General features: G+C 40.1%; 1 protein-coding gene across 2 annotated transcripts; it reads left to right on the top strand.

Annotated features, from left to right (window-relative positions):
- The first annotated feature begins 7,802 nt into the window (after positions 1–7,802).
- Positions 7,803–14,672, top strand: TEX30 (testis expressed 30). Of its 2 annotated transcripts, XM_065896160.1 has the most exons (6): positions 7,803–7,921; positions 11,025–11,098; positions 11,586–11,816; positions 12,585–12,636; positions 13,165–13,370; positions 14,200–14,672. In XM_065896160.1, the coding sequence occupies exons 2-6, from the start codon at positions 11,084–11,086 to the stop codon at positions 14,371–14,373; spliced, it is 678 nt and encodes a 225-aa protein (XP_065752232.1). In that variant the 5' UTR covers positions 7,803–7,921; positions 11,025–11,083; the 3' UTR covers positions 14,374–14,672. The 2 variants fall into 2 exon arrangements, with proteins under 2 accessions (XP_065752232.1, XP_065752234.1); XM_065896162.1 differs by lacking the exons at positions 7,803–7,921; positions 13,165–13,370 and having other exon boundaries at positions 11,084–11,098; positions 14,200–14,240.
- Positions 14,673–18,070: the final 3,398 nt, after the last annotated feature.

Here is an 18,070-nt window from a genome sequence, read left to right as displayed (position 1 = left end):
CCACAACTAAGGAGCCCGCCTGCCACAACTAAGACCCAGCGCAAACAAATAAATAAATATTAAAAAGAAGAAAAACAGGTGATAGGCTATGGTACACAGAAAATCCAAATGAATCTACAGATAAGTTGTTGGAATTAACAAGAAAAGTTGGCATTTGTTGGGCTTCCCTGGTGGTGCAGTGGTTGAGAATCCGCCTGCCAATGCAGGGGACACAGGTTCGATCCCTGGTCCGGGAAGATCCCACATGCCGTGGAGCAACTAAGCCTGTGCACCACAATTACTGAGCCTGTGCTCTAGAGCCAGCGAGCCACAACTACTGAGTCAGCGAGTCACAACTACTGAGCCTGCATGACACAACTACTGAAGTCCACATGCCTAGAGCCCGTGCTCTGCAACAAGAGAAGCCACAACAATGAGAAGCCCACTCACCGCAACAAAGACCCAACGCAGCCTAAAATAAATAAATTTATTTTTTTTTTAAAGTTGGCATTTGCTAAATACAAAACTAGTATATAAAATTCACTTGTATTTTAATATACCAGCTAGTAACAGAAATAAAAATGTTTAAGGTAAAATTTACAGTAGCTCTGAAAACTATGACATAATTATTTCAGGAATTAAATCTTGCAAAAATGCCCAAGATCTTTATAGAGAAAATTATGAAATCTCTTTAAAAAGTAGTTAAATCGAAAGATGTTACATGTCCATGGATTGGCAGACTCAATATTAAAGATGTCAACTTTCCCCAACATAATATAGAGTCAATGTATTCCCAATCTAAATGTACTCTGCCCCTTTTTCCGTGGAACTTTATAAAATTTCCTTTAAAATGTATGGACCTGCAAATCCAAGAAAAATTAAACACTTTTGAGGAAGTATGAATTGCAAGAACTTTCCCACCATATAGCAAGACACTTTATAAAGCTATAGAATTTGAGACCATGTGATACTGCTGCAGGGACAGAAAAAAATAGAGCAATACCTGAGAGCGGTGCATAAACAGACTGGAAACTTGATCTGTGATCCAGAACTACAGAGAGTTGGAAATAGGTTGCACATTTCAGTGAATGGAGCTGGGACTGTGTAGTATATTAATGATTCTGATTCCAATTTCAATGTGTGGCGGTTCTCCCCACACCACCAGGCTACTTTCCAACACCCGTTGGGTGTCCAACAATTCAACTCAATTCTGACACTCTCTACCCAGAGATAGCATCAGATTCCTCAGGTTAACGGCTCAGTCCTTCACTTCAGATGCCAATCACAGGTCCAGGCTGCCACCTGTGCTTCCAGCCAACTGGCCATAAATCAGAGGTGCTCACAACATGGGTTCAGTTAATTTGCTAGAGCAGCTCACAGGACTAAGGAAACCAGGTTAGTCACTAGACTACCAGTTTATTACAAAGGATATTAGAAATATAAAAACATCCAGATGAAGAGATATACAGAGCAAGGGCCAAAGCAAAGGAGCTTCTGTCCTCATGGAGTTTGGGGCCAGGCTTAATGACTTGTGGAAGCATCTAGGTCACCAACCTGAAAATTCTTCAAACTCCACCCTTTTTGGTTTTTATGGAGCCTTCATTACATAGGCATGATTGATGAAATCATTGGCCAGCCCCCTCCCTTCCCCAGAGCAGGATAGGAGGATGCTAAAAGTTCCAACACTCTAATCACATAGTTGTTTCTCTTGGCAACCAGCTCCCATCTTTTGGTACTTTCCAAAAGTCAACTCCTTAACATAACAAAAGACCTCTTCATTGCTCTGTTACTTCAGAAATTCCAAAGATTTTAGGAGCTCTGTGCCAGAAATAGGACAAAGGAAGACAAAATACATATTTCTTATTATAAATCATAATGTCACAGATATTCATATATGGAAGAAAAACAATTGGGTACCCAGCATACACTCTATCCAAAGATAATTCCAGGAGGGTTAGTGACAAAAGGCAAAACATAATATAGGTGGGCTTCCCTGGTGGTGCAGTGGTTAAGAATCCACCTGCCAACGCAGGAGACATGGGTTTGAGCCCTGGTCTGGGAAGATCCCACATGCCTTGAAGCAGCTAAGCCCGTGAGCCACAACTACTGAGCCTGTGCTCTAGAGCCCACGAGCCACAACTACTGAAGCCTGCGTGCCACAACTACTGAAGCCTGCATGCCTAGAGCCCGTGTGCCACAACTACTGAAGCATGCGTGCCGCAACTACTGAAGCCTGAGCACCTAGAGCCCGTGCTCCGCAACAAAAGAAGCCACCACAATGAGAAGCCAACGCACCGCAAGGAGGAGTGGCCCCCCTCGCTGCAACTACAGAAAGCCCACGTGCAGCAACAAAGACCCAACGCAGCCAAAAATTAATAAATTAATTAATTAAAAAATATATATTTGTAATTAGCAAAGAGGCTGTCTCTGAATTATAGTAGTATAATAGAAGTATGATGGCAGCTGCAGTGGCAGAAGAATTATTAATTCCTTCACTTTGTGGCTCTGATAAATTAAGCCTTATAACATTATCAAAAAATGCCAACTCCAGAAGTCTCTGGAACATGTGTTTCTCATTGTACAAAACTGTTTTTCTTTACCCTGAGAAGGTTGCCATTTTAATCCGTCACTGTGGCACTTCCATAAATGGCCCGTATGTTCATTGGACCTCAGATGACACATTAGCATAGCAGGAATTCCTCTGTCAACACTGCCTCTTATAAAAATAAGTGAAAAGTAGGTTCTGACAGGATGGTGTTCATACTATATCTCTGCTTGTCTTATAAATCTTCTGTTTAAATGAACAGAGTTGAGATTCCAATAAGGAACTCAGGAGAACTGACTTTGGTTGTTGAACTTGGAGTCTTGTGACCTATTGATGGATGATTAACTTGACAAGTCTCCTCTGTCAGTGTGTTTCAAAGTTTGTTTTAGAGAACCAGATTTTCAGTTTGAACATTTGAATTAGGGTCTAAGAAATTGAATTGAAAGCTTCATATGCTCATATAAACGTACATAAATTTTTCCCTCCTCAAAAACATTTTTCTGTAACAATTTTTCACTCAGCAATAAATCATGGCTCTCTTTCCATAATCTTACATTTTTCTTAAGAAGAATATTTTGGATATGAAGAGAGGACGTGGCTGTAAAGGTGTGGTGTAAGGGTTGCTTGTGATTATAGATCAGTCCCATATTTTCATTAGAGAGCTGGCTACATAAATATACACATATGATAAAACTACATAGAGCTACGCACACACACACATACACACATGTGCACCTGAATGCATATATAGTTGTTGAAATCTGAATAAGCTCTGTGAATTGTATAATGTCAAGCAAGCTCCTGGTTTTGATACTTTTTTAACTTCCCATGAATATATAATTATTTCAAAATGAAATTTTATTTTTAATAAAATTTCAAAAGTAATACATGCTCATAATAACAAAAAATCAACTTCTTCCAATCCCTACTTGCTTCTCAGTAGAACACCTGTTAAAAAGTAGATTTTCAGACATTTTTTGGATCCATAAACTTGGAGGTTAGGTCCATCAAGGACCCAGATCACAATAATTTATCTTCTCCATCCTTTCTACTAGGTAGGAAGGATTGTTTCTAATTTTCAGCTCTCCTAAAAAGAAGGCTGCCTGCTGGTAGTACGATGGGATAAATTTCTCAAAGTGAATTACTGAAACAATGGGTAACTTAAATGTTTATAGATAAAGCAAAACAGAGAGGGACTATACAAACTATTCTCCCATTACTAGGGTTTTAAAATCCCATTTTTCTATATAGTCAGAAACACTAGGTATTATTCATCTTTTTCATTTTTGTCAATTTGAATACAAAAATTGTTTTTTAAAATATTTCCCTGATTATTTATGAAATTGACTATCTTTTTTTTTCCTTGTCTTTGACTTTTCGGCCTTGTCAAATTTTCAATTTTTAAATTTTTTTCTTACTGACTGTTTTCAACTCTTTATATATTGTGGACATCAACACTTTCTATTATGTTTGCTGCAAATGTCTCCCAGTCTTTTTTATCCTTTGACTTTGCTCACAATGCCTATATAAATATAGATGTTCTTAATTTTTACATGGTCAGATCTGTCCATTGTTACTTTATAATTTCTTGGCTTTGCATCTGACATAGAAAGACCTTCTCACCTTGAAATATAAAAAACATTTTCCTAATTATTTTAAAATATGATCCTGTAAATTTTTAGGATCTTTTGATAGCAGTAAAGATCCCTTCTTACTGTTCTTCTTAAGATTGTTCTCAAATTTTTTTGTCTATTCTTCCAGTTGAACTTTAAAATCACTGTAAAAATTCCAAGTGAAATTTCATTAATTTGAATGGTTGATGAAACTAAAATGTCTATTGTGTTTTCCTATCAGGAAAGTGGTGCATATTTCTATTTATTCAGGTCTTTTTTGGAGAGGGGGGTGGCTCTTAAGTAAAATTTTATGTTTTTTCATATAAGATCTTGAATGTTTTACATTATGTTTTTTCTTGGGCAGTTTCTACAATTGTTTCTATTTTGCTTAGGCTTTTTAAAAAAATTATATTTTTCTAGCTAGTTATTTAATGTGTTTAAGAAAACTGTAGATTTTTCTGTCCTGTACCCAACTACATACTGCACTATTTTATCAGATCTAATAAACTTCACTTGATTTTCTCAAAGAATCATGACAGTGTATCTTCTTTACCATATTTATCATTTTACTTATTTTCCAGCCTTATCAGATTGAGTGGGACTTCTAGCACAATGTTGAATAATTGTGGTGATAACAAACATTCTTACCTTGTTTCAGACTACAGTGGTGCATTCGTCAGGGTCCTCCAGAGAAACAGCCATTAGGTTGTGTGTATACAGAGAGATTTAAGGACTGGCTCACGCCTGATTATGAAGGCTGGCAAGTCCACAATCTGCAGTTCAAGTCTGAAGGCTGTCACGCTGGAATCCTAGGAAAGACCTATGTTGCAGTTCGAAGCAGAAGGCTGTCTGCTGGCAGAATTCCCTCTCACACTGGGGACGTCAGTCTTTTGTTCTCTTCAGTCATTCGACACATTGTGGAGGGCAACCTGCTTGACTCAGAGTCCACTGATTTCAGTGTTAATCTCATCCCACAGCACACAGAAAATCCAGAGTAATATCTGGCCACATATCTGGGCCCCTTGGCCCAAACAAGTTCACACATAAAAGTAACCATCACAAATGGATTTTATTCAACAAGTATTTATTAAGCACCTAATATGTGCCAGACATTGTATTAGGTTCTGGGCATACAACAGGGAACAGTCACTATCTCTTCTGAAAGAAGAATGAAATAAACCTGTAAAAATAAATAAATAAGCAGGACAATTAAGGACTGATAAATAAAACCAGTTATTACAGAGAGAAAGTGGGCTGGGTGGTGGTGACTACTTTAGACTGGGTGACCAAAGATGCTACTGATTTTTCACTGTTAAGCAAAATGTTTGTTATGATTTATCATAAACAACCGCTATTAAAATACGAAATTTCCAATTACTAACTTATTAAAAAGGAAGAGCATTAAAATCTTATTAAATGCTTTTTAGGCATCTATTTAAATGTTTGAGTTTTATTTTGGTTTGTTTTTGTTAACTTCGTAATGAATTACACTAATAGTGCTCTAATTCTGAAACATTGTAAAAACTCCATTATAAAAACTCCAAACATCTAATTATGTATTATTCTTTTAATCCATGGATGGATTAATTGTGCTAATATTTGGCTAAATCTGGCCCACCACTTGTTTTTGTACAGCCTGCAAGCTAAGAATGATTTTAACATTTTTAAATGGTTGGAAAAAATCAAAAGAATAATAATAATGATGATGATGACATGTGAAACTCATCTGAAATTGAAGTTTTGGTGGCCGCAAATAATGTTTTGTATTACTCTCCTATTGCTGCTGTGACAAAATACCACAAATTTAGTGGTTTAAAACAACACAAATTTATTCTCTTATAGTTCTGGATTTTAGAGTCTGAAATCAGTGTTTCTGGGATAATGTCAAGGTGTTCATGGGGCTGGGTCCCTCCTGAGGCTGAGGGCAGGATGCCTTTTCTGGCTTCTAGGGCCGCATTTCTTACATTTCTTGTCTTGTGGCCCCTTCCTGCATCTTCCCAGCCAGCAGCTGTGTCTTCAAATCTCTCACTGCTTCTGTCCTCACACTGCTTTCTCTCTCCCTGAGTGTTATAACAGTGTTATTCATAACAGTCAAATAGTGGAAAGAATCCAAATACCCATCTACTGGCAAATGGATAAACAAAATGTGGTTTACCCATAAAACTGAATACTATTCAGCAATAAAAAGAAATGAGTTATAAGAGGGAATAAAGTACTATTACATGCTACAGTATGGATGAATCTTGAGAACATGATTCTGAGTGAAAGAAGCTAGCCATAAAAAGACCACATATTGTAGGAAATGCCCAGAAAAGGAAAATCTACAGACAGAAAGTAGGTTAGTGGTAGTCTGGGTTTAAGGGTAGAAGGCAATGAGCACAGTGTTCTTTTGGGGGTGATGTAAATGTTCTTAGATTATGGTGATAGCTGCCAATGGTTATAAATTTACCGAAAACCACTGAAAGGCACTCTTAAAGTGAGTGGCTTTTATGGCACGCAGATAAAGCCGTTTTTTAAAATCTGAGCTAGAAAATTAGGAGACATGTAGAGAAACGTTCATTAAGCTTCTGTAATGCGCGAAAACTCTTGAGATAAATGACCATCAGTGGTTTTCTGCATTGTGTCTCCTTACTTGTGCTGCGACAGAAAAGAGGGTGGTTCCTAACTGCCCTGGGCTTGGGGAAGATTCATTCATCCGAGACGTATTGATTTGCCAGGAATTCTTCCATAAGCGGGAGATTCAAGACGAAATAACAACGACAATAAAGACCCCTACCTTCGGTCCGGGAAGGAGACAAATTCACAGTCCGTTCGGTGACCGGGGTGGAAGGATGATATGTGGAAGGTCTTTGGTGGGAGGACCAAGGTGCGCGTGAGGCGCTTAGAAAAGGCCTCACTGAGAAAATGACAAGTTGAGCGAAGACCCCAAGGAGTTGCACCGGTAGCCACTAGATCTCTCCGAGAGGAGGGAAGACCAGGACAGAAGCCCTGTCGTGAGGCCTCGCCTGGTGGGTTTGGGTGTGAGGGGAGTGAAGAGGCCCGGGCGTCTAGAGCTCAAGGAGCCGGGGAAACGAGATGAGTAGGAAACGGGTAAGAGGGGAAGCGACCGATCGTATGAAACCTTCTGATTACGGGCGAGACGGGAAGCCTTTGCAAAAAGCGTTGAGTTGAAGGCTCACCTTTCAATAGGGTCCAGCTGGTCACTGCGTCGATAAGTAGCGGAAAGGTGGCAGGCGGGCGTGGGAACGAGAGGCCCTTTGGCCGACTCTTTCAATAATCCGGGCAAAGACGGTGGTGGGGCTCGGGCGGGTCTGGTGTTAGCGTGAGAAGTGGTTGGATTCTGTACATATTTGCCAGTCGAACAAGCGGGGTCGCTGGATTGACTGCGGGGTGTGTGAAAAAGAGAACAATCAGAGCTGACCCCGCGTTTTATGGCCCGTGCAACTGCTGGAATGGAGTGGCTGGGACGGGGAAGGGTCCTGAGTGGACGCAGTCGGGACTGAGGCAGCGACAGGTAGCGGCACGTCAGCGCCCCCAGCGTCGGAGAGCGGACGCCGCCACCGCCGCCGCGTCCCAGCCGGCAGCGGCGGGAAAACTCCCGCTCCCAGCGTGCCCCGCGCGCCGGCTTGCGCGCCCGTGTGGGGGCGGGGCCTGCGTGCGCGTGCGCCGTAGCGGGACGCACAGGCGGGTGCGGCGAGGCGGTCCCTTCGAGTTCGAGTGTGGAAGTTCGCTCCCTGAAGAGAGTGAGGGTGGTTAGGTGCTCCCGGCCACTTTCCCGTCCCCGGTAAGTGCGGCGGCGGTGGCGGTTGGGGCCGCCAGATAGGGGACGGCTTCCGAGGGGCCCGGGGGCTTCCTGCGGCTCCGCCTGAGGCGTCTCGGGCTCGCGGCCGTAGCCCCTCAGGGGCTGTTGGGCGGCTCCGTGAGGCGTCGGTTCAGTCCCGCGGGCCGCGGCCGCTGGGGCTCCGGCTGGCCGGCAGGTCAGGAGGCGGCGTGAGGGGACGGTGCGGGCGGGGAGAGCCGAGCGGCTCCGGCGTGGGTCCCGCGAGCCGGGCACCGGCGGTCTCCGAGCGGGAAGGGTCGCCGGCGGGCGCCGGCGGGCGGAATCGGACGGTCGTCGGGCGCCTTTGCGTCCCGAGCTCCGGGAGTGTCGGCTCTCTGACCGCTCGTTGTTGACGCGGCCCGGTTATCGACCTCCCCCCCGCCCCCCAGAGGACTTGAACTCTCAAGGCTGGCGTCTAGCCCCGCGATTTCCAGCGTCCCGCTTCGACGCGGTGGATGAGGCGCGGGCGTTTTGCCCGTGGACGGCTACGGGAGGGGTGGCATCTGACCCCCGGCATCAGATGTGATCGCCGTCGCCTCGTGGGCGTGAAAACGCTCGCGACGTGGGCACGCGAGCCCATGCGATGAAGCTTCGCAGCCTCCCCGAGGTTGGTTGGTGGCGTCCGCCGCCTTTGCACCTGAGACGCTGCCCCGTCCGACCCCCCAGAGCCCGGCATGCTGACAGCCTGGACGGTCTAGGCCAGGTTGGGGTTACATCCTGCAGCTGTTTCGCTGTTTCCCGAGTAGCCCAGCTTGCGCGCACCGTTGCGGGAGGACAGACTGTGCGTGCACCGTGAAGTCTGGAAGGGAGGGGCGTTTTCCAGAAAAAGGGCAGCGGCAGCGCAAAAAGCCCAAACGCCCACGGCCGGCAGACGGATAGCAGAGCATTCTAGGTTAAGAGGGTGGGTTGAATACGTGTGTACCTAATTTTCCCCCCTCCTGAAATCTCACTAAAAGTACAGCAAAGGGATTTTGAAAAAGGCGCACACCCACAAGGATGAAGAAAATGCGACAGGAAACAACAGCAATAAGATACTGGGCTCCAGAAAGCCCAAGCCTTAGCAGATCAGCTTAATTCTAAACCAGCAGCAGGGAGTGCTGGGGGAACAGTTCTACGCCAGAAACAGAGTCTTCGAAATGTGCAGAAGGTGCAGAAGGTGGCAGCTGGGGATGGATGTGGAGGGCTGTACTTCGGTGAAGCGCGCCGGAGAAGTAGGTAGACCGCCGGCGCTGTCTCCCCGTGTCACATCGTTGGATTCTACTTGTCTCCCATTAGAAGACTGGAGGCTGGTCTCTTGAGAACGTAAAGCAGGATCTTTGAACCAGGGGACCCCGGGCACAGTTACTAGGCTCCCTTTATGAAAACAGGGACAATGAAGATTGAAGTCCATCATCCCCCAGTTTAAACCCCAGAACTTTCTGCAGCCAGTCTGATACCCTTCAGGCTCAAATATGAGAATTCTGCACGTGCACACATGCGTGCGTGCCCACACACACACACACACATAAAGGGAAAGATATACACAGTAAGTTAGTCACAGTGGTTGCTTCTGGGAAGGGAAAGGAACATTGTGGCTGGGGGAAAAATGGGAGGAGACTTAACTACTGTTAACTGTTTTAAAATTGTGTACCATGTGCGTATATTACCTATTCAAAAATGAAATGTATTTCTTAAGAAATAATTGTAAGTGAATACACCCTTTGACACAGGCATTTCTCTTACAGATGTGTCTACACACATGTGAAAATAATGTTAAGTACAGTGCCACTCATTGCAATATGGTTTTAGCAAAAGATTGGAAACAATCTCATTTTAATTGATAGATGGTTGGTAAAATAAATTATGTACAACCCTTCCTTGGAATATTCTATAGCCATAAAAAAACAAGAAGCTTGTTGTATAAGGAAATGAGTAATCACCAAGATACATATGGGGGGGGTTCAGAAAAGTAGGTCACCAGTTTATAAAAAGAAAAAGGAGATGTGTGTGTCTGTAGGTATATATATAAAATATCTGAAAGATAGCAGAATATTGGTTGCCTTTGAAGAGAGGATCTGGATGGTAAGGCAAAAGTGGAATGAGGGAGAGACTTTCCACTGTATATTTTTGTACCTTTTTAACTTTGGACCATGTTATTATCTATTCAGTGAATGAATTAGTAAATGTTAATGGGAAAAAAGATGAACAGTGGAGATCCTGACGTTGATGATATCCTGAACAATAAAAGATCTCATACTATAGGAAGGAATGCTGCATAACAACCCTGAAATCTCTGGCTCCCATCATCTCATGCTCTTGGTTCTTCAGGTAGACACTTCATCGTTCTTCAGTGGTTTAGATGTTGGTTGGACTAGGCTGGACTCCAGACTTTAGTTTTGGGTTCTGGTCTGCTCCATGTGTCTTCATTCTGGAACCCAGGCTAAAAAAAGCAAAAATACATGAAGCATGTTTTTCTCAGGGCTGAAGGCAAGCGTTCAAGAGCACTTCTGGAAATTTGCCATGCCTCAGCTCAGAAGTGGCACATTGAGACATATTGTGTTGATTAAAGTAAGTCACATAGCCAAGCCCAAAGGCAATAGGGTGGAGATTTACACTCTGCCTACTGGGAGGCTCTGCAGAGTCTCAGGACAAAGGGTGTGGATATGTACTTCCATTGCAGGGTCAGAGGAAGAGCTGGGAATGATAAAGACGAGGGAAATGGGTTAATAGAAAGATGCTGTGAAATTAAGTTGAAGATGCTTGAGAATAAAGATGCTTAGGGAAAAAAATACATATATATATTTTTTTACAGCATTACCAAGATACAGCATCCTACTTTGATATGAATTTTCTTAAGGCATCCATGTGAAGATATCACATTGGCTTTATCTTAAATAACATCTGCCAGCCCCACACCTGGTCCTATAACAAACTCTGAGTGACCGTAGGAATGAAAATAAATAATGTGCTTGTAAAGACATCAGTTCTTAGAGAAGTAGTTCTAAATGTTTACTTTAGCTACTGAGTGTGTTCATTCATAGTTCTTGTGTCTGCCAACCCACCTTTCACAACAGAATCTTCTTTTCAGGGAGATGTCCTTTGCTTCTCAGATGTAATGCACTTTAAGTTTGTTATTCAACAGTGAAAATGAGTCATACAGAGGTAATACATATTTTCATACATTCTGCATCTTCAGGGTTCCTTTTATTTTTTTTTTTGTAGTCATATGGCTCCAGAGTAATTTTCTTATTTTCATCTTGTACTGTGAGAGACAGCATAGCATTAGTGGTTAAGAGTGAGGACTTTGGAGCAGACTGCCTGAGTTTGGATCCTAGCTAATTGGATATATAACCTTGGGCACATTTTGTAAGCTACTGTGCCTCCGTTTTCTCAGCTATAAAATGGAGATAGTAACAGTGCTTGCCTCTTAGAATTCTTAGGAATGTTAAATGATTTAATACATATAAAGCAGTTATAATAGTACCTGACACAATAAGTATTTAAGTATTAGTTATTATTAATATCATTGCTTTTTATTTGGAGGCTGTGACTTGAATCATGGGTCTTGCAGAACAAACATATATAGTTATTCATTTGTCTGAATAGGCAAGGAAGTAATTTTTGATCCATTTATTCTCTTGAATTCCAGGTTAAATTAAAAATACCTTTTGGAAATAAATTACTAGATGCTGTTTGTTTGGTACCTAACAAGAGCTTAACATATGGAATAATTCTTACACATGGAGCATCAGGAGATATGAATCTTCCTCATTTGATGTCACTGGCATCCCATCTTGCATCTCACGGTTTTTTTAGCCTGAGATTTACCTGTAAAGGCCTTAATATTGTACATAGAATTAAGGCATATAAATCAGTTTTGGTAAGAAAATTTCTTTATATTTACTTATGACAATTCTGTTTTTAAAATTCATAATAAATTTAAGACATTTTATTAGCAGTCATTTGATTTAATTTAAAAATCCTTTAATGAGTATTCTTAGAAACTCAGCAGTGTATGAAGGCTGTGTAATGGTCAGATTTCTCTTTTTTGCCATCAGTTAGTTTCCATGGGGATGAGTGCTTACATCATAAATGTTTCTCCGTGACACTGCCAAAGAATCTACTTATGATGTAATTTACATATTGAAATTTGGATATATAGTTCTAGGTATTTTGCCTTGTATACTATGAATGTACAAATAATATGTGATTTCTCTATTAGAAACTATAAAATCCCTGGATAAAACAAATCTGAAATTTCTTTTAATCCAGATTACTTCAAGCTTACTGAGTTTTTCAGAGCTTTAAATTAGATGTTAGTATTATCACATTTTGTATTAGTTGGAAGCTTTTACTGGCTTTTCTTCCCTCCACGATTTGTTCTTTAAAAATATTTTAGGACTTGAATTTGTTTTAGACAGTGTTTTTATTCCACTTATTTGCCTGTATTACCCAGTTTATGATTTGACAGTGAAGGCATGACCAGAGAGCAAAGAATTGATTACCTCTTCCAAGAAGAATCCCTTGAAATTTCTTGTTTTTGCAAAAATTTTCATACATTTCAGTAATGATGAGAAAATACATGTTGGTTTTCCAGTGGAATATTTCATGGGAGAAGAATTGATAATTTTTTGGTTGATTTTTCTAGAATTACCTAAAGACCTCAGGAGAATACAAACTTGCAGGTGTTTTCCTTGGAGGTAAGTTTTTAATACTTGTGAATACTTGTTCTAAAGTCTACTCATATTAATATAGGAATAGGTAATCGAGAATTAAAATTAATGACAGGAAGAGACTTAAGGATTTTTTGTTTTGTTTCGGTAAGTCACTTCCTGGTGTAACACCAAGATACTTTAATATTTAAATCTAATTTAAACCTCATATATATGTGTTATAACCTGAAGAGGTCTCCTTTTATTTATATCCCTGAATCACCCCCTCTCAAATGATTCCTTCACAAGGACTGTCTTCACCACGTCAAGTATTCTTTTGGAAAATAATTCCTTTTTTTTTTTTTTTTTTTAAGATTTGACTTAGGATCAGTTTTTAGCTATTCACAAGTCTCTGGGTATTGCAGCTTTTTAATTGGCACCTGTTGTAGTTAATATTTATTGATAAGCAATATGATGGATGAACAGTGAATGAAATCTGACTTGCCACATTATCATCACCACTACTTTATGTGAATGTTTATATTTCAAACTGAACATAATTTTAATTGGTTTTAGGTCGTTCAATGGGCTCAAGAGCAGCTGCTTCTGTGATGTGTCATATTGAGCCAGATGATGCTGATGATTTTGTTCGAGGTCTCATTTGTATTTCCTATCCACTGCACCATCCAAAGCAGCAGCATAAACTTAGAGATGAAGATCTCTTTCGTATAAAAGATCCTGTACTGTTTGTGTCAGGCTCAGCAGATGAAATGTGTGAAAAGGTGAATTATAATTTGATGTTTGTGTGAATGAGAGAGAAAGAATGAAAGAAACATTTTGGGAACAAGATATTACCTGCAACATTCAGTCTCTTAAAAAGATGCTGATTTTAGGGACTTCCCCGGTGGTCCATTGGTTAAGATTCTGCGCTTCCAATGCCGGGGGTGCAGGTTTGATCCCTGGTTGGGGAACTAAGATCCCACATGCTGTGGCCAAAAGTAAATAAATAAATTAATTATTTTTAAAAAGATGCTGATTTTACTAATGCTAGTTTCTTTCCTTAGTTAACCCTGTTGCTTTGGAGAACCTAAAAATATATTCATCCCCCTGTAAAGAGTGTTGGTAAATGGATTAACTCTCACGTAGAAAATGAAGGATTAATATCTGAATCTTGTGAATTTCGGATTACTAGACTGTACGTTTGGTTTATCATTTCAACATTTAAGCAGATCTCTTCAATTTGTTATAAAGTTGACTCTTGAAAAAAAAGTAACTTGTACATATTATAAAATTTTAGTGTATTTCCCAGAGCATATAAATAATTTCCTTGGGGAAAACATTTTTTAAAGAGAATTTTTTTTGGCTCTGGTTTACTTAATGACTTTTTAGCTTCAGTAATGAATGCCTAATCTGTTCTGTTGTGTTGCTGTATGCTGTATCTGAAGAACATGGACTGCCACTTCTTGCACGTTCCATTGCCTCAAAAGTTAGCTGTAGACAAGGTTTTAATATTTAGTGAATGATGCCAGTATAGGTGCGGTGGGAGAGAGGAAATCTTTACTGAACACCAGTAGAACATTAGTCTAGTATCCTCTTCTTTTTTCCCTTTAGAACTTGTTGGAGAAAGTGGCACAGAAAATGCAAGCTCCTAATAAAATCCACTGGATTGAGAAAGCAAGTCATTCCATGGCAGTGAAAGGACGGTCAACAAATGATGTTTTCAAAGAAATAAATACACAGATTTTGTTTTGGATCCAGGAAATCACTGAAATGGACAAGAAATAATTGTCTGTAGTTACAAGCTATGTTATTTTGAATACAAATACAGTTAATTTGTTAAAGAACAACATACCTCTCAGCATTATGAGATACATTTCAGACTAACTTAATGTTCTTTAATGTTCTCCCATTTTTAAAACACATTTTAATTGTGAAATTAATGCCCTTTACAAAGTGTCTTTTGAAAGCACTGTTATAGTTGTATAAAGATGATGTACAAATATTGAAGGAGGTCTAAATATAATTTATTTTCTTTAATATAGTTAAGTTTTGAAGAATTAAACATTGAATTTTGTTACAACAGAGCTTTTGTCTTATTGCTGCGAAGCTGAGAAAGTACTCTTAATTTTGCAGAGCAGTGTCATCGCTACGAAGGGAAAACAACAGTTAGTAAATTCAGTCAGTTTTATAGAGTGTATACATCTATTAACCTAATCTTTTAATAAATTTCAAGGGATGGATGAAGATACATTTTCAAATATGGGGACTCTGAACATTGTTTTTAGAATAAAGGAACAACTTTCATTCATTAAATGTTTACTGAAGGCCTGTTATAGGCAAAGCCTCATTAGGTTTGCCATGATGAGTAAACACTTGGAGTTTGGTATAGTGGGGGAACTTGATGTCTAAAGCTCTCTGATTAAGGGAAGAATGAAATAAGGAGTAAATAGTGGGACTAACATCTGTGCTGTATCTAGGCAGAGTTAGGGCACTTAATTTTGCCTTGAGAAGTGCAAGTATCACTTGGACTAGACTTGGGTGGTATTGAGTTATATATTAAAAACATAGGTTCTATATTTCCTGTAAAGAACACGAAAATGTGATGAGGCTGATGATATATATATATAAAGTTTGTAGTGAGCAGTGGTTTTCTATAGTAGGAAATTAACTCCCTTCCCTGGTTTCTCTACTGCCCTAAAGTTAGGCCCTTCAGACAGCCAGGGTGGCCTGGGAAGCTTGCAGATTTTTGAGGTCCCTCACTCCTCCTGCCCTGGTGAAGTTAATGGATTTTAATTGTTAATTTTTCTAAATAGTGCATAAAGAATGAAAACCTAGATAACGGTATCTAAATTGTGTGTATTATAGAATGAAATCATGTACAACTACAAAATTGAAATTTCTGTGTCACTCAGTGTACAATATTACTCACTTTTTGACTGAATTTCTTGAACAAGGCCCTAACTTAAATAGTATATAATTCTTAACTTTTAAAACAAGAGTGATCAAAATATTATAAAAAATAGTTAACCAGAGCTGACAAATATAATAATGGTCTATTTAAAGTGTAAATCAATTGGAAAATATTAATACTGTAAACCAGAAGTGAAACTAAAAAGGAAAATACAAAGGAAAACTTACTATAAAGCAGACTATAATATAAAAGTACAATGAAGAAATAGATTTAAAATGTTACTAACCAGCTATGTAATTATAATATTCAAGTTTTCAAATTAAACTATAGGCATAATATGGATGACCAAAGATACTACTATAAATATAGGGATGTCATAGAAGGTCATTTAAAGTTGATTTTACCCTGAGTTATCTATGAGAAACTACTATTTTTTTTTTTTTTTGCGGTTCGCGGGCCTCTCACTGTTGTGGCCTCTCCCATTGTCCGGACACGCAGGCTCAGCGGCCATGGCTCACGGGCCCAGCCGCCCCGTGGCATGTGGGATCTTCCCAGACCGGGGCACCGTGTCCCCTGCATCGGCAGGCGGGCTCTCAACCACTGCGCCACCAGGGAAGCCCGAAACTACTATTCTTGATTGATGAAGTAGCTTGTCATTTGAGAACTGTGTACCTAGCCATGGGTGGGGGAGATACAACTGCTAGAGAAAGATATGAGTGATACGTGTAAGGCCAAAATAAACATTTGTGAAAAGGTCCCATCTGCTCTTCTGCACAGAATTGACACATCTTGCAGGGAAAGGGTGCAGCTCCTTCAAGTTTGAGATTATGGTCAAAGAGCTATCCTGGCGCCGGCTCTGGTAGGCCCTGATTAATGGCACAACCATTCACCTAAATCAGTAGTTCTCAACTGGGAGTGATTTTGTTCTCTAGGGGACATTTGACAAGGTCTGGAGACGTTTTTGGTTGTCACGGCTGGGGTGGGGCTGCTACTGGCCTCTCTGTAGGTAGGAGAAAGGCATATGCTAATATCCTGCAGTGTACAGGACAACCAGCCATTACAAAGATGCACCCGGTCCAAAATGCCAGTAATGCCTAGGTTGAGGAAGCTAGTCCTTGACAAACCAGCTTTGGGATTATCTTTAAATCCTTTCTCCTTCACCATTAGCTTTTCTGCACCACTTCTGAATCCATTTGCTTCCTTTTAGTTGCCAAATCCTCTGTTTTCAGTATCAAAGTCTGATTCTGTCCCCATACTGTAAAATGAATTACAGTAGCCTAATTCATTTTACTATTTTATGTCTCCTTGGTTCAATAAACCATTTGACACCTCTAACTCAAAAACTGTTGGTGTATCTCCAAGCGTGACTATTAAGATTAAAGACCTTAGCTCAAGGCTCTCCACGATAGGCCCTATCAACATTTTAACCTTATTTTCTCTCCCCCACACTCTGAACCTGTACACAGTACTGCAGCTAACCTGGATACACAAAGTTTATGAACAAGTCTTTCTGTCTTCTCTTCCTGAAACTTTTCTCTTTGTTAGTCTTTGTCTGTTACCAAGTCATACTCATCCTTCAAGGCCCTTAAATTCTCTTTCCCACTTCACAGCTTTTCTTGAATTACTCCAGCCATCTCTCCTTCAAAGCCACATAATATCTTCTCTGTTGCTATTCACACTCTGCCTTTTCAGAGATTATTGACATATTTGCTCTATACAACTAATTACATACTGCTTCGGGTCAGGGAACGGTTTTACTCATCTTTGTATCCATAAAGCACTTGGTGTTCCTTGCTCAGTGCCTTAGTCATTCATTATTCAATAAATCCTTGTATTGAACTAAGATATTAATAACCTTGGTTTTATATTGCTATTTTATACACTTATTACTGGGACTTTCTCTTTACATGTAAAGAACAAAAACCTAGTTCACAATGTCCAAATAGTTCAAAGAGTGTGGCATTGGTAGATATATATTTTTCAAAAATAGAACTTTTTTCTGGGTGTTTTCTTTCAGTATCTATATTACTGTTAGTAATGGGATTTCTCTGCTGTTATTTTTTATTGTCTTCGTGACTTTTAAAAATAAACATAGCATTTACTTTTTTTTGCTGCTCACTTGAGATTGACATAAGAGGTTTCTAGTGCAAAGGACAGAAGTGTCTATGCTGAAAAATAGGTAATTGTACTTTTATTAGTGGTCAAGTACTTAAATAACAAAAATGACAAAGCCCTGGAGGGGATGGGGATACTCTTCTTTACCTCTCTGCAGACTTCAGCATCAGTGGGAGTGGTACACAGAAGTTCCTTTTCAGTTCTTATAAGAGCTATTCGTGGTATACTAATTAGGGATTCAGTGTCATCAAGCCCTAAAAGATCTAAGGAATTAGAGAGTTCCTTAATGTTAAAACACTCAGCCCCCTTTAAGATAGTTAACATTAAATGAATTAGAGAATGTCTGCCATCAGGCAGGAGAAATTGAGTATTTTGCCAGCTGCATTAAATATTATAGAAAACCCCAGCAGAAATAAAATCACCCTGATCATGTATATGGATGGGGAGTCAGAGAGG

Source organism: Phocoena phocoena, chromosome 18 (genome assembly GCF_963924675.1).
Source record: "Phocoena phocoena chromosome 18, mPhoPho1.1, whole genome shotgun sequence".
Taxonomy (NCBI): domain Eukaryota; kingdom Metazoa; phylum Chordata; class Mammalia; order Artiodactyla; family Phocoenidae; genus Phocoena; species Phocoena phocoena.
The sequence above is the reverse complement of the archived record's forward strand: the minus strand, read 5'-3'. Positions and strand labels throughout refer to the sequence as shown.